This window comes from Typopeltis vanoorti, chromosome 16, assembly GCF_054136105.1.
Source record: "Typopeltis vanoorti isolate ZY-2024b chromosome 16, IOZ_Tvanoo_1.0, whole genome shotgun sequence".
Lineage (NCBI taxonomy): Eukaryota > Metazoa > Arthropoda > Arachnida > Uropygi > Thelyphonidae > Typopeltis > Typopeltis vanoorti.
This window is the reverse complement of record NC_143564.1, coordinates 62,233,761-62,249,044: the sequence shown is the minus strand read 5'-3', so window position 1 is coordinate 62,249,044 and position 15,284 is coordinate 62,233,761. Positions and strand designations below refer to the sequence as shown.

The 15,284-nt window shown below is 33.6% G+C and overlaps 1 protein-coding gene across 1 annotated transcript in view; it reads right to left on the bottom strand.

Moving 5' to 3' along the window:
- LOC150098068 (CCN family member 5-like) overlaps nt 1-276 on the bottom strand; it is a 93,267-nt gene extending 92,991 nt beyond the window's left edge. Inside the window, exon 1 of the mRNA XM_090406672.1 lies at nt 88-276. Within this exon, the coding sequence (XP_090262798.1) occupies nt 88-276 (189 nt within the window). The remainder of the gene's footprint in view (nt 1-87) is intronic.
- Between the last annotated feature and the right edge of the window lie 15,008 nt (nt 277-15,284).

The following is a 15,284-nucleotide window of genomic DNA, read 5'->3' as shown; positions in this document are numbered from 1 at the left end:
GGAACAACTAGTATCCCATTCAAGTGCATTCGTAAAATCTATAAAGTTAAGCGTAATAATAAGAATTACCTCCACAGTAAAACTCACCTCATCACTCCCAGGCAGAGGTCCAAACTGCTCTTCCTTATCCCAGCTGTCCAGGATATCATCCGATGCCCCCGTACTGTACATTGCTGTCATTACAATTAGTCCGAATGCCCTCGCAAGTGTTTTTGGTGTACATGAAGCAGAAGACCATCCACGTGGAGAAGCGAAAGGATGCAACACGTTCCGCATTTTTCCCTCTGGCCTCGGCAGAGCGAACATATGCAGACCGCCTGCCACGCAGTTCTCCAACCTTATAGCGGTCCCGGCAGTGGAATTTGCCCTTTCGCATTACATGGTTTCCATAACAACGAACCTAGCATCCCGCTACAGATCGAGAAGTCAGAGAGTGTCGGCCGACATCGGAACGTGTCGTGGAGACGCAAGAAGCAGCGATGTGGAGATTAACCCGCACATTGTAAGTCCACAAAGAAGAGTGGCCGCAGATAGAGAGCAGGAACTGATAGCAGTTGGGATGGATAACAAAGATCTAAAGAAAGGCGAGTTAGCGGGGCGCCCTCTAGTGACTACTCGATTAGTGAATCGGCGCGACTGGTTAAGAATTGATATCGGCTTTAATGTTATTAGCCGGGGTTAAGTTTAATCCATCTTAGCTATAGAGAATGGCCTCCACCGTAATAACGTGAAGTTTTATCCCCCAAGTCACGTGTTGTAGTAATTCATCATGAAGCAAATCATTATTGCAAAATCTTTCTATTACTTCTTTGGTGGAATGGTTTGTCTTTTAGGTGAAACCAAATCGCTAAATAAAAGAAAAAATAATATTAAACGTTCCTTAATGTTGATAAACGAGAATCAAATTTACTTATTAAGTAGAGAATAAGTCAACTTTCATTGATTTTTTTCCTACAGAATGAACAACAAATGAAATCGAAATCTCTAATGGAAACAATGGAATTAAATAAACCTCATTCCTTGGTTGTAAAACTTTGCATTTTATGTCCATTAATGACATATATGTACGTTATTCTTCTCAGAGTTTTCTTACTGCATCAGTATAAGCTCTATTTTATAGTAATAGCTTCATAAATAAAACGGTTAATGCAATGAGATTCAAAACCTTATCATTTGAGTTTCTCCAAGTAATAGAAAATGTCTGACGCAATAAAAATGATTCACTAACTCGGAAACAGTTGAACGAGAAAATGCCACGATCGATGTAAGATGTTTGCTTGGTGATATTGCTTAACTATGAACGCTACAGCCGAAGAAGAAATTAAAGCATTCTTTTTAAAGAAAATTTATATCAATAAGATTAATTTGAGTATAAGTTATTGCATATTAGATACTAAGAATCTTAAATGATAATAAAAAAAATCTACCTTTTTTTTTTCTTTTAGCAAATGGCTCGATCACAAGGACTTCTGACGCAGATTAAATTTTGTATTTTTTCTTATTTACATTCTTTAATTTTATTTTATTCTTTTTACATTATTTACATTCTGAACTTTTCTCATTTACATGATTATCATAAAATGAAGAATTTTTGATATTCTTATTGGATAAATCTGCAATTATGCAAGATTAAATAAAAATGCGTCAAATACGAAAGCAAAGGTTTATTCAGACATCGAAATTTCAGAAAATAAAATAAAATCTTAATAAGTTCTATACATTAATACTATGTAAACAAATTAAGATGAATCGTTGTTAGTAATTTAAGTTTTGGACAAAGTTAAAAATCTGAAATGTTATTATAAAGTTAAGCCATGCTTGAAAAGAAAAAAAAAACTGAGATTTCTTAGATATCTCTTGGGAACAAAAAAAAAAAAAAACCCTTCAAAGAAAATCAGTTAAAGTGCTTATATGATTATTGTGAAAAAGTATAATTTTTTTCTTTCTATTCCTCGAAGTTAATCATCTGTATGACAATAATTTGAAGGTAAGAAAAGATTTTTTTTGTTGTTGTTGTTGTCGTTGTTTTAATCTTATTGCGATTTGCATTTGTCGTATTTCATTTTAATCAAATTAAAACTACGCTATGATTTGACGTTCTCTTGTAGTAATTCATAAAAATAAAACAGCAGGAAAAAGTAAATATACGGAAAGGGCTAGTTTTTATAGATCGGCACATGGTTGTTCATGATGCTTCTCTATCTATCCTCTAGTTTTATACACTGACTCAAGCAATTTTTTGTAAGCAATTATCCCCTGGAAAGTGTATGCTCCGTAGTATTTGCTTGTCATACAAAGACAACTCGGGGTATCTTGCAGGGGAAATAGATTTTTTTTAAAAAAATTAAAACATTACTCAGGTTTAGTTTTTAGTTATTTATATATAATAATTAAGAATTTCTTTCTTTCTTCTCCTCCTTCAAACTGATGAATGTGTATGAAATTATTTGATTTATAAAGTCTCCTCTTTAAAATATTCCCGAATTTCCAATGTTTAGTACTAGCTTTTTATACGCCTTTAACTGCCATGTACATATCGTACATGGAATGCATATATTTGATTGTCTCTGTGGGATTCTTTACAGTCATAAAGATAAAATAAACTACGACGTCACTCCATTCATTCAACTTATATCCGTTTGAGAAATGTTGAGTCCCATAATTAGGAGTTTCAGGCAATTTAATGCATCAAGCTTGGTATTATAACACACTTATCCTAATAGTAAGTGTGTGTTATGTCTATAGAACTGTGGGTTGACGGGACCGGTTTGACTGTTTGGGGAATATAAAATTCGAGTTTCTTGGATAAAAAAACTTGCTGTAACAACGATATCATTACTCTGTAATGTAATGAAATAAAAATCACTGGTAAAAACTATATCCTAATAATATAACTAATATAATAATATATCATATAATTTCTAAATCTAATAACAGTCTTAAAATGTATACATAGTTCTTATTAAGAGGAGATATCGTACCACGGGAAAGAAATAAAATACATCTATATTTTGGAGGCATCTTTCTTTCCTTCTGTTTTTGCCTTTATTCTCTCCTTCATGTTACTGTTGATGTTCTCAATTAGAATTGAAGACATTTTCTATGAACCTTTAATTCAATTCCAAATATTAAAAAGTGTATGTGTAAGCAAGTATGCAGTTAAAGGATGATATTCGCAATGCTCGCACATGCTTAGTGCTTATGAAAAAAATCTGGAAGTCACAATAACTCAAGGTATTCAACCACAACATCTTGATGCCAACTTCCTGAGCTCCGTATTTATCTTGAACAAGATAAATGTATACGATGTCGAGTAGAAAGACTAGAGACAGATTCTTGAAATCATCTGCTATCACTGAATCCCTTATTAGCAGCTATTGAGATAATCTCTGTTTCGTGTAGGACCACATTATGTTTGACATTTCAAAGCTACTGTTCTCGTATTTCGCAAGCTAGATATATGCGATACTATAGCAACTTTCATTACTCTTGAACCAGCATTGCCAGTGGTACACGCAACAGATACAAAGGACATAATCCTTTAGCAGAATGAAAGATAGAGTCCATTAGAAGCGAATCCACCAAAAGGGTCATCAGCACTCTAAATCTAGAACTATAGTATACAGGAAGACAGTTTGTAAACTAACAGTATCCTCTAAATTAATAATTATAAGGTATATTTGGTTATTTTTCTTCACTGATGCACTGAGCTAAATGCTATGGATTCTCCTAAGGCAATCATTAAGAACATCTAGCTATACTACATAATGAAAATTAGCTTTGGAATAAATGTTGGTTCCTGTTTAAAATTTTTAGTTCTTAAGGGGTGATTTAAGTGGTGCGTTGGCATATGCAGGAATTTTAAGCACGAAAGATTTGACCACATAACATATCTTTCGGATGTCTGTTTGACGCAAGGAAATTTCCGTAATACGACTAGGAATGAAACGAATTGTGGTCTAGCAAATGAAATGATTTTATCCGCTTGCGTAAAAGTCAGGCAATCAGAAAACAACCAACGCGTTTGAGATTCACCTATAATTTATGGAAATATATGGGTGTTGTTTTAATAGTTTTATTACTCCTATACTTACAACATTATGTATACAAATTTGAATATTTGGTCACTGATATCGTACTCCGTTTTCTAATATTTCTTCACTGATATCCGTCACTTTCGTTGCGAAATATTTTTTAACCAAATTTTTTTCCTTTTTAAATCTCCTAATTCAAATAGTCTGAGTTTTTTATTTGCTATCTCCAAGTGCCATTTAATGATAATAATGATGATGGGTATTTTACAAAATTATCATCATTTGAACTACGTGGTGATCATAAAGTCGCTCCTTCTTTTTGTTGAGTTTTTCTGGTCAGTATAATCATTTGATTCAAATCACTCATTCAAACCTGGTAATTATTTCTCAAATAATCAATGTTTTATCAGTCAGACCGTAATTACTTTTGTTTATTATCGTATAAGATAATCTTCATTATTTCATTTGCTTAGTAGCTTCTTTGAGGTTAATATTTTGAAGGACATTTCATATATTTTTCTCTTTTTACAATATGGACCTAACTAGCATAAATAAATATATAAATATCACTCATTTTAGGCAAAAAGCAGTAGGTATTCGTTTGGGATCGCTTGCTCCTAAATCTTACTGAGCCACTATATGACATTCAAGAATATTTTCGCTTGCAAATGGAAAGAATAACAAATGAAATGCAAGCAGCAGCAAATTTTTATTTTTCTACTAAGAGTCCAGAGCACAGTCATAATGACGATGTGGCTTTTGCGCTGTAGTCTGCGGTCGTGTTGATCACGCGAAAATTCTCGTCGAGTTCTGTTCTACTGAAGATAACTTAGCCAGTTTCATAGTATGTTGGCAGTGTTTTTCTTCTGAACATACCCGAAGAATAATATAGTTAACAGAGATGACATACTGGTTTAAAAGCCTCAACTGTTTGCTGTAGTAATTCCAGCCATTTCGTCAAAATCATTTATCACGTGAAAATTAATTTTGCCTTCCAAATGATCTGATTATCTCACTACGCATTTTTATCTGTCAGTCATCTTTGCTTCTGCTTATCCTCTTATCCTTCAATTTTTCCACTTTCTTAAGATAGGTTCGTATAACCTTATCTCATCTTTCACTCTCCGTGTGAGACTTAATGGACTGTCATAAATGTCACAGCCTGTCACTTTCAAGTGAAGTTTCCTACTATTAAGATATTTCAGCTTTCAGGACACTCTAGTTTTAAAATAATCTTGCTGGTTAACCACTCCAAACAATTATTGCTTATATTTAGAATTTTATAGTCGGATTATCAATATTTCCTCTTTAGGTAGATTGCTTTTCTTAATGTTGTAATGTCGTAGGAAGATTCAATGCTGAAAATTGATTTCGATGACTTCAGGATAAAATTCATCCCAAAATATGAGTCTTTTCATTTCACGATTTGATAAACACGTCAAGATGCTCATTTTTAGTGAACATTTGACACTAATTCTTAGATGCTGTAAAACGAATTATTTATATAGTGATATCCGTCGTTTTTATTCTACAATCCCCATAGCAAATATGTTAGTTTTGTCATGATTCATAATACCACTCACCTATTTTTGTAATTATGGGTGATGCCTTTATACAGTAGTCATGAGAATGATACCATATTTGCTCTTCGACTGGAAAGACCTAGGTTCGAGTCTGTCTTGAATGCGAGGGTATTTGTAAGACCATCATTTTAAATGACGGTGAGTTATCCTATCTCATTCAGAGTAGACAAAGTTGAAAACTATTTGTGTCTATTGCATGAAGCGTATACGTGTGTGTACATCACCTCCATTTTCTTCAACCCCAAAAGTGCAGAAGAATAGACATCATTATTTCCAACAATGATTGTAATATTTTCCTAGATATCTAATATAGTACTGACTAATATAGAGGGCGCATTTTAATAACAAAAAAAAGACATTTGCTATTTGCTAGAATTATAAACTTGCCAACGTAACCAAACGGGATGGATGCTTTTTTTTTGTAATTGAGAGAACCAAGTCTTTCTTAAAAGCAAATTATATTCCCGTTCCAAACAAGCCATTTTAAATCAGACTTTAAGGTTCCGAATTAAACTGTCTAAAGAGACCTCTTGAGAACCAGCAAACATGGTTCGGTGATCGCAATCTTTTCATGAGAGTAACAAATGATAATGCTTGCTTGCTTCGATTTTTTGTAGTTTAAATGGACTTAGTAGCATAGCATTATCTTAATATTATGCACATTATCTTATCTTAAAGAGGTAATTATTTTACCCATTCAGACTCGCAAGAGAAGATATAATTTTTAGGACGTTGGCCGTTGAGTGCTTTTACCTCTAATTTTGTGGTTAATGCCTCATAAATTAACTTTTTATTGAGGTATTTTCTAATATCTATAGTAAGGATGTCTTGCTTTTTTTAATTCTGGAGAAAGGATAGTCTGAAATGTATGAGCAGATAATTCTTTTGTGGGAAACGTGTGGATTATCGACGTTTTATCTCTTCTCTTGGGTTTAAAAATAAACATGCGACATTATGTAGTTATGAGGAAAAATTCTGCAATGCATTTAAAGTAAGTAAATGAAGGAATAGGATCAATTTCTCCATATATTCGTACAATTCATACCATAAATATTTATTGGATATCAGTGTGTCGTTCAAACCTCAAATATTTATTGATTTACAAACGTTGCAACTCCATTCTCAGTTGATTCAAAATGTTTTCGTAAATTCAAAATTTTAAATTAAATCCTTTAATTAACACAAAATGGAATCGAAAGAAGAAGTGTTTTCACAGAAAACCTATTTTCGGAAGTCGCAATTTATCCAAATCTTCAAAATTAATAAATTACTACAGAAAATACTAATTCGGTACATCAAGATGTAAGCAATTTACAGAACTACGCATTAGGCAACTTAAGTGAAATGTTGAAACGAACTTCGTTAGACATAACAGTGATAAAGCATCGTCAAACAAACAGTAATTTCCATTTAATGTAGCAGTAATGGTTTGCACAAATGTGTAATTTAGACGCTGATGCGTTATATGACTTTTAATTTGCAATGATATAAAATGTTTTGACGTATATTAAGTAGATAACATCTGAATTAAAGAACATGGAAGTATTGATTCTATTCTATTCTAGAAAATGTTATTCAGTATAATTCCAATTAAAATTATGCAGTTAAATTTGATTCCGAGTTAATTTTCCTATCATATGATTTTAATTGATTTAACACTAATTAAAATGTTCACTCGATATTTAAAGTATTCTAAATAATTTAAAATATTGCTTCAAACGCGATGATCGAATAGCATGGTTCGACAATAATGTAATCTAGGGTGATTTTAGACGATGCTTGACAGGAGTCGCAAAATATATCGGAACATGGGACGAGTAGTGTGTAATAAATGAGTTTGTATTTAGTTTGTTTAGCAGAAGTGTTGGATCTGGTTGAAGCAGTTGTTTATTCTTTTTTTTCGAACAAAAGATAACTTTTTTAAGAATTGAGAAAAACGTTGAACGAATAATGATCTAAGGAAAGTCGAACCTTCTCTTAAACAGTGAAAGAAAATATAACGCAGTGGGTTCAGAAGTGAATCCAAAACTTTTTCTAGATAGTTTGAAAACAAAAATGAATATAGTGGTAGTTGATAGTAATTACAAAAACTGTTGTTGTTCGGAATTCTTCGTAATTCCGAACAACCATTCTTTTTTAGAATTTTCTATTATTTTTTTAATTGGTAACAAGCCGTTCTATTCCATACTTCTCACCACTCCAACGTCAATTGCATTTTCTCATGGTGATAGATAACAGGCAATGTTAATAATAAACAATCCAGGTTACTAATTATTTCTATGTACCCTTTCGTTCTGCGGTGCATTTTTCTGAGCTTCAGGATTAAAACCAAGATTCTTATCAGAATAAAAAACCTAATTTCTCTAACAAAGATCGAAGCATTTGGGGGAAAAACCTTTGGTAAACTGTTCCTCTAGTTGACGATTATAATCGAATCTATAATGATCTTTCTTTTACAAACAAACTTCGTGGAAGTTACCAGGAGATTTCTTAAGCCACTTGAAATTATTTTGTTTTACTTTATATTGTGATAAAACCTTTTTGCTTTTTAAGCTGAACTTGATTATCAGGTCTCATCAATTCATCAATAAATAGAGGGGAGAGAGAGAGAGAGAGAGAGAGAGAGAGACGGAGCTAGTCTTAGCTAAAGTGACTTCAGTGTAATTTAATCAAGGAGCTACAGGAGCTACCCATAGATTTGTTGGTGTTCGCTGCCGAGGATTCAAACGAATGCAGAATTTCTCGATCGACTTAAACCTATCTATGGAATTTAAGTCTAGCGAATTCGGCTGCCATTATAACAATTCGCTGTCGTATTCGGCAAACCACTCTTGAACGATCCTACTGGAATAAAGCTGTGCAATCTGGGAAGACATTCATTCACCATAAAGGGGTATACCCGATATCAACCACAATGGTCAGGCACTTTATGTTCATAGCATAGTCTACAAATATAAGAACTCAAAAAAATTCCCAGGAAAGCATCTCCCATACCATAAAGATGCCACTTCCTCAGGATGACTCTCCAGGTTGAGGTCTAACCTTTCTCCTATCGTCCACGCGGTTCAGCTGAACACGAGATTCATCGCGTCCAGCTTAACTGTGTAAGGGCAACTTAAAAAAAAAGGTAACTTTTTCCCCTTGCTTTAATGATATCGCTCAATTCCAAACTGTAGACATAGTCATCGATGATCACCATGTGCCTCCGGATACTTTAGAGGCCGAAACGGTAGAGATATGTCGAATTGTAATTTGGAAAACACTGCTATTCGTCCCTGGATAAATTACGCAGTCAGGCGTTCCACAGTTTTTTGTCTATGGTTTGCACGAATAGCGGAACAACTTGCTTCCACCACGAAGGGTAGTAACCCTTCATCATCGGTTGATGAATTGGCACCTTTCAACTGGTATCTTAAAATCATGCCTTTTTCGAAGTTCCTGAGATCACAGCAGGTGTGGTCATAATATTTGATAGGACTGTGTATCGTAAGCGTGATGGATAAGAATATATCATGGGGAGGAAGAAGGGGGACAAATATGTATATATATGATAAATTATGATGTGATTCGATAAAAGATTCGAAAAAATCATCATCTTAAAATTCCTGTTATGTACTCTCAGTGGCGTGTACTGTGATAATTCTACATGATGAAGTTTACATTATTACTGAACGTCTTATCAACAATTTTCCTCCAAATTAATATGTTTAATTTTGGGACTCCAATATTATCAGAGCTTAGATTTTTATTTTCTAAGGCACTTATAACTGAATTAATCCATCATCTTAACATTCATCAAGTCCAGCTAGAGAGAAAAATGAACAGAAGTTGCACGGATCCTTTTCATAAACACTTACAGTCTCAATTAAGATACAAAATATATTGTCCTGTGCAAAAGATGGTAATTTAGCAGCCAAAAATATTTAAAATCTCAGAAAAGTAAGGTAGATGAAACAAAGTATTTAGTTTTGGTCCTCAGGACTAGTAAATATAAAATACTGAGTAATTAATTAATGAACTCCAAAATATTTTTTAAAGTCGAAAAAGTTAAATGATTCGAATAGATAAAAACTAGTTGCTTTGTATACAACTTTGTAATAGATTCGAATAGTTGTATACAAATCAATTCGAGTCTCATGAGCAGCTAAACTTTTTCTATTCAAAAAGCGTTCACCCATCGAAGGGTTTTATTTGTAACTTTTTTCATGAATTGTATTCTTAGGTACTTTTCTATATAATATTTATACTTACATTCATCCACGCATTCAAATTAAAACACCTTTAGTATCCTTAATTGTTGAAAAATTATATTATTCAGTAGGTATTTATAATAATAAACAACATTTTACTATCATTAGTAATGTTCTTCAGGAACTGAAAATAACATACATTTTATCTATTTTAACAAATCCTAGAACAATAACACAATATAAGATAGCTTATTGTATTCTTCAAATACTTTTTGGAAGGATCGCAACCACAGAATCCATCATTAATATGATCTAGATAGTGCTCATATAATACCATTGATTTCATCAGTTATAAAAGCATCTTGATTTAAGGCCTATGAAATTAAGCAAGTGAGATACACGACAATGTTTTTATTATTACTACAATTAGCACCTCTGAAGTTACTTCCAATAGTTAGATTCTCAATAGTTATTGGAGAATGCCCATTGTAGGAAGATTAATGTTGTGCAATGAAATAACAGATTAATGAGTCAAATAATGAAACATTTAGCGATTTTAGTGAATGTACAGTACAATATATGCCATGCTTACATTGTACGAACAATGGACAATTCACGTGATTAACTGAAGAATGTAAAACCTATAGAACGTTCGAGTCCCTTCTATTTTTACTATTTTAGGAAGGTTCTTTTGGGGCCTGATACGAAACGATTGTGCAATATCTGATGGAGAAATTTGGATTCATAAACAGCATTCTTTCTTTAACTATTCTATCAATAGTTGCTGAGAAACATACTCGGCTGATATTTTGTTTGATCTGTATCAGCATGCAAAAGATCGATCAACGAATCTGTGGAAATCAATATCTACAGATGCTCACAACCATCTCGTTTCTTTTAGCATTTGTGACACCCTGTTGTTGGCGTCAAAACTGCTAAAATATCCTTCACGTCTAGATTATATTTTCATCTATTTTTAAATATGAATCATCAGTGAAGAAATTCCATTCACAAATTCGCAATTTAGTTGTGTATATTATATCGTTACAAACATTCGAAATTTCAAAGGCATAATAAATAATTGAATTACAAACAGTAATGAAACACACAATAATGCAGTCAGTAATGGTGATTATTAAAATGAATTATTTAGTTTACTTTGTTTTTAATACTATTTTCTACTAAACATTATCATATCCCATCATATATGTTATTAGAAACCAAACAGTTCAATATATCTAGCTGATCTGCGTAAAGATGTATTCTTTTGATTAAATGACAGTACGTTCTCATTCAGATCTTATAAATAATAACAGAGTATCCACAGACATTTGATATTTCTTAGTGCACAGAAATTGTTTTCTTGAATGTTTTAAACCTTATTTTTCTCAGAAACAGCGAAACAACTTTTTGTAGTCTTCCTTTTTGAACTGACAAGATAGAATCATGCATAACAACTTTTTCCTCATAGTATATATATAAGATCACGAGCCCTCATAAGAGTAGAAAGAACAACTTGGATTAGACAAAGTTTGAAAATAAATGGATATAGTTCGCGTGAAAAGGGATTTTTGCCTCTGAAAGAGAACTAAGGGCTGGTGTGCATGCCTTTCTTCCAGGAAATTCGAGTGTTTCATTCAATTTAACCAACCTAAAAACGAGGTAAAGAGAGGTTAAAACATGAAAAGCGTGCAATAGTGGGGTAAGGGGTCATCTGAAGTATTCTTTGTGCAGGAATACTCGTTCGTGTGTGCTTTGAGGAATTTGCACTAGGTCAGGGGATACTCAGAAAACGAGGACGTTGGATTAGAAGATGATAAAGTAGGAAACCTGGATTTAAGAGGACATCGGAGAAATCGAAGCTGGATCCCGAGATCCAGAAATCTGGATCTCGATGTTTAATTCTACTTTTTTAAGCCTGTCCGACCTCTAATCAACGTACGAGACCAACACCAACATCCTGTTGATGGGTTTTGAATAAGTCGTTTTATTTTTTCTTAAAATCGATTTCCACGTATTTTAATTACCATAAAGTTGGGTTTGTACATCTTTGCAGAATTGGACGAACAAAACATCCGCATTTCATTAGGAAAGAGCGAATAAGGCTAGAAAAGCAATTTTTTTTTCATTTTCTTGAAATTCTGAAGTATATTTTTATACTTCAGTGAGTTCAATTGAACATAGACTTCGTCTTGAAGAATCAATTAAATGTAGTTAACATTTTATGGGAATCGTAAGTAACATAAGTGTTTTCTTATGAAGATATTTCCATTATTAGAAAGGTTCGTGCTTGAGAGCAGGAAAACAATCCTCCTCCTCCTCCTCCTGAAATCAATCGAAACAGTAAACAATAAAAGCATCCACTGCTGCGTATCTTTAAATACGTTTCAAAGTCACTTAATCTGAAACGATAGAAATCTTTTCTGTCATAATGCTCACTCTTATAACATTAAGATTCCCAAATCCTAAGGGGAAAAAATGTTTAAGTCGTCTTTTTACCGGATGTCGTGAATACTGATAATAGATTACCTCTCAATACGTAAGCAAAATTGGGAGAAAAAATGAAGTGCTTTCTGTTGTAGCCGAAAGAAAAGCAATCGTGATTGAACTACAATGAAATCGAGCTGTATGGATAACTAGCAGCTACCTTGACCGAAAAAAAAACAAATTTTGGAGTTTTAAATGATTCAGTTATACCTATATTATGGAATCTACAAGAAACAATGTTTTGTTTTTCAAGAAAACATTCACAGTTCATTGCGTTCTCTTAACAGTTATCTAACGATAGTGTCAGATTAGCATGCGCAAGAAGAACACAAATTCCTCTGCTTGAGCATATTTTCAAATACAACAATTTCAAAAAATAAAAATTACAAATACCGACGAACGAAAAATCAGACAGAAAATTAAACAGAAACGTGATCTTGAATAGATTGAAAAGTATGTTATCAATGGGAAAAAAAATTTAGTCGGAACCTCAGATTGCAGGCATTAGTTAGATTTAACTATCAGAATCACACATGCTAACTGGTATCGAGTGTAAAGGGTACAATATTTTTAGGAAGGATAGAGAGGACGGAGGAGGGGACGTGCTGCTAATGATATCGGATGACTTCAATCCAGTTAGAGGAGAGACTTATGAATGTAGTAATACTACTAACAATATTTCATGTGGCAGTGAGTTTGAAGCCATCTGGTGTGAGGTGGAATCTAACAACACTAATTACATAGTGGGGTGTTGTTACAGACCTGGTGGATCGGCTGCTAATGGTGAATAAATGCATCACCAAATAGAAAAGATGAGCGCGAAAAAATTAATCATAATGGGAGACTTTAATTATCCAAATATTGATTGGGTAGCAGCAGAATCTCATGAGAAGAATGAAAATGCATTTATTGAGCTGTTGCGGTACAACTTCCTCAAGCAGCATGTAACTGAAAGAACTCGAGGTGAAAGAGTGTTAGATTTGATTATAGTGTCGGAGGGCGTTTCAGTTAAAGACGTGACTATTCTGCTTCCGGTTGGTGACAGTGATCATGCGGTACTCACTTGGGAAGTGACTAAGTTTATGAATGTTCCATTCAGAAAAAGTTACATGCTGAACCAAAAAGCAGAAAATTATGACCAACTGAGGAGCATACTGAGTTCAGTGGAATGGGATCGGTTGCTGAATGAGAAGAATATCGACAGTGCATGGGAAGCATTGAAACAACATTTAAATGATTCAATATCAGAATGTGTCCCAAGAGTTCGAAGAATAAATAGAGTAGGAGTCAAATGGAAGTGTAATCTTATTGCACAAGAGATTCGTAAGAAAAGGATGATTGGAAGAAATAGTGTGTGTGCGCAAGAATAATATCCGTTATAAGCAGCGAGGTCTAGAATAGTTATAACTGTTGTACAGAAAGCAAAGTCTGAGTATGAAAAGAAACTGGCTCTGTGTGCTAAAGACAACCCACAAAAATTCAATCGATATGTTGCAAGTAAAAGAAAGAATGAATATGAAAGAATCTTTTCTAAATGCAGATGGCTTGAGGGTTACAGATGCAGAAGATGTTGGTAGAATAATGAGTGCCCATTTTACTAAAAGCTATCAACCTGGTGTATGTAACATTGAACTCACTGCTACCTCTTCAATGAAGAAACTCAGGTGTATGACGACGAAATATTAGCGCTTTTGCAAAACTGAATAAGAATTCAGCGATAGGGTCTGGTGAGATATCAGCACGTATGCTAAAAAAAAGGTGTTCAGCTGAACTGGCTATCCCTTTTGACCAGGCTGTTTAATATGAATCTCAGAAGAGGTTAGATTCTGCAGGAATGGAAAGAATGTGTGGTAATTCCATTGCACAAAGGAGGTGCAAAGACTGATGTATCCAAATAACGACCAATCAGTATCTCTAGAATGGTGGTGGAGATTTTGAAAAAAATGGTAAGGCTCCCATTCAGAAATGGATTGACAGAGAATCTCTACATTGCAACGAACAGCATGAGTTTACTTAGGAAAAGTCATATTTTAGCAACTTGCTCACATTCTCTAATAATGTTACAACAGAGTTAGACAAGGTGAATGGATGAATTATGATAACATTTTGCTAAGGCTTTTGACAGCATACAGCATGGAAGACTGTTGCATAAACTGTAGAATATGGGATTGAATTATATACTATTGGCATGAATAAGAGGATGGCTGACTGGAAGATATCAATAAGTGATCTAGAGGGAAGTGAATCTTCTGAAAGATTTAAGGTGACCAGTGTTGTACCACAGGGATCAGTGCTTGGTCCACTCGTATTGTATTCAATTTGTACATTAATGATATCGGGAAGGATTTGACAAGCGACATGCAGTTATTTTTTGATGATGCAAAGATAGGCAGGGTAATCAGGAATGCTGGTGATATGCAGTACTTGCAGAATGATTTGAATAGGCTGGAATTGTGAGCATGGGAAAATGGATGTCAGTTCAATGTCAGTAAATGTAAAGTCATTCACTCCGGCGTGATTAGATATCCGATGTCGTATTATATTGATGGGATTGTGCTAAAATAAACTGATTACACTAGGGATCTTGGAGTGCTAGTAGATAAGAAGTTGAAGTTTAGGAGCCATATAACAAAGATTGCAAATACAACTCAAAAATTAATTGCAATGCTGAAACGAACTTTCACATGTAAAGATAAAGATGTAATTTTGCCTCTTTACAAGGCTTTGATAAGCCCTCACTTGGACTATTGTGCGGAGGTCTGGTCTCCTGATTTCCGTTGTGATTCTGATATATTGGAGAGAGTGCAAAGGAGAGTGTTAAAAATGATATCAGGATTGTGGAATACTGATTACGAAGACAGATTTGTAAGCGGTAGCCTCCGTCGATGAGTCACTGATTCCCTGGAGTTCTCTCTTGATAATAATAATAATAATAATAATAATAATAATAATAATAATAATAATAATAATAATAATAATAATAATAATAA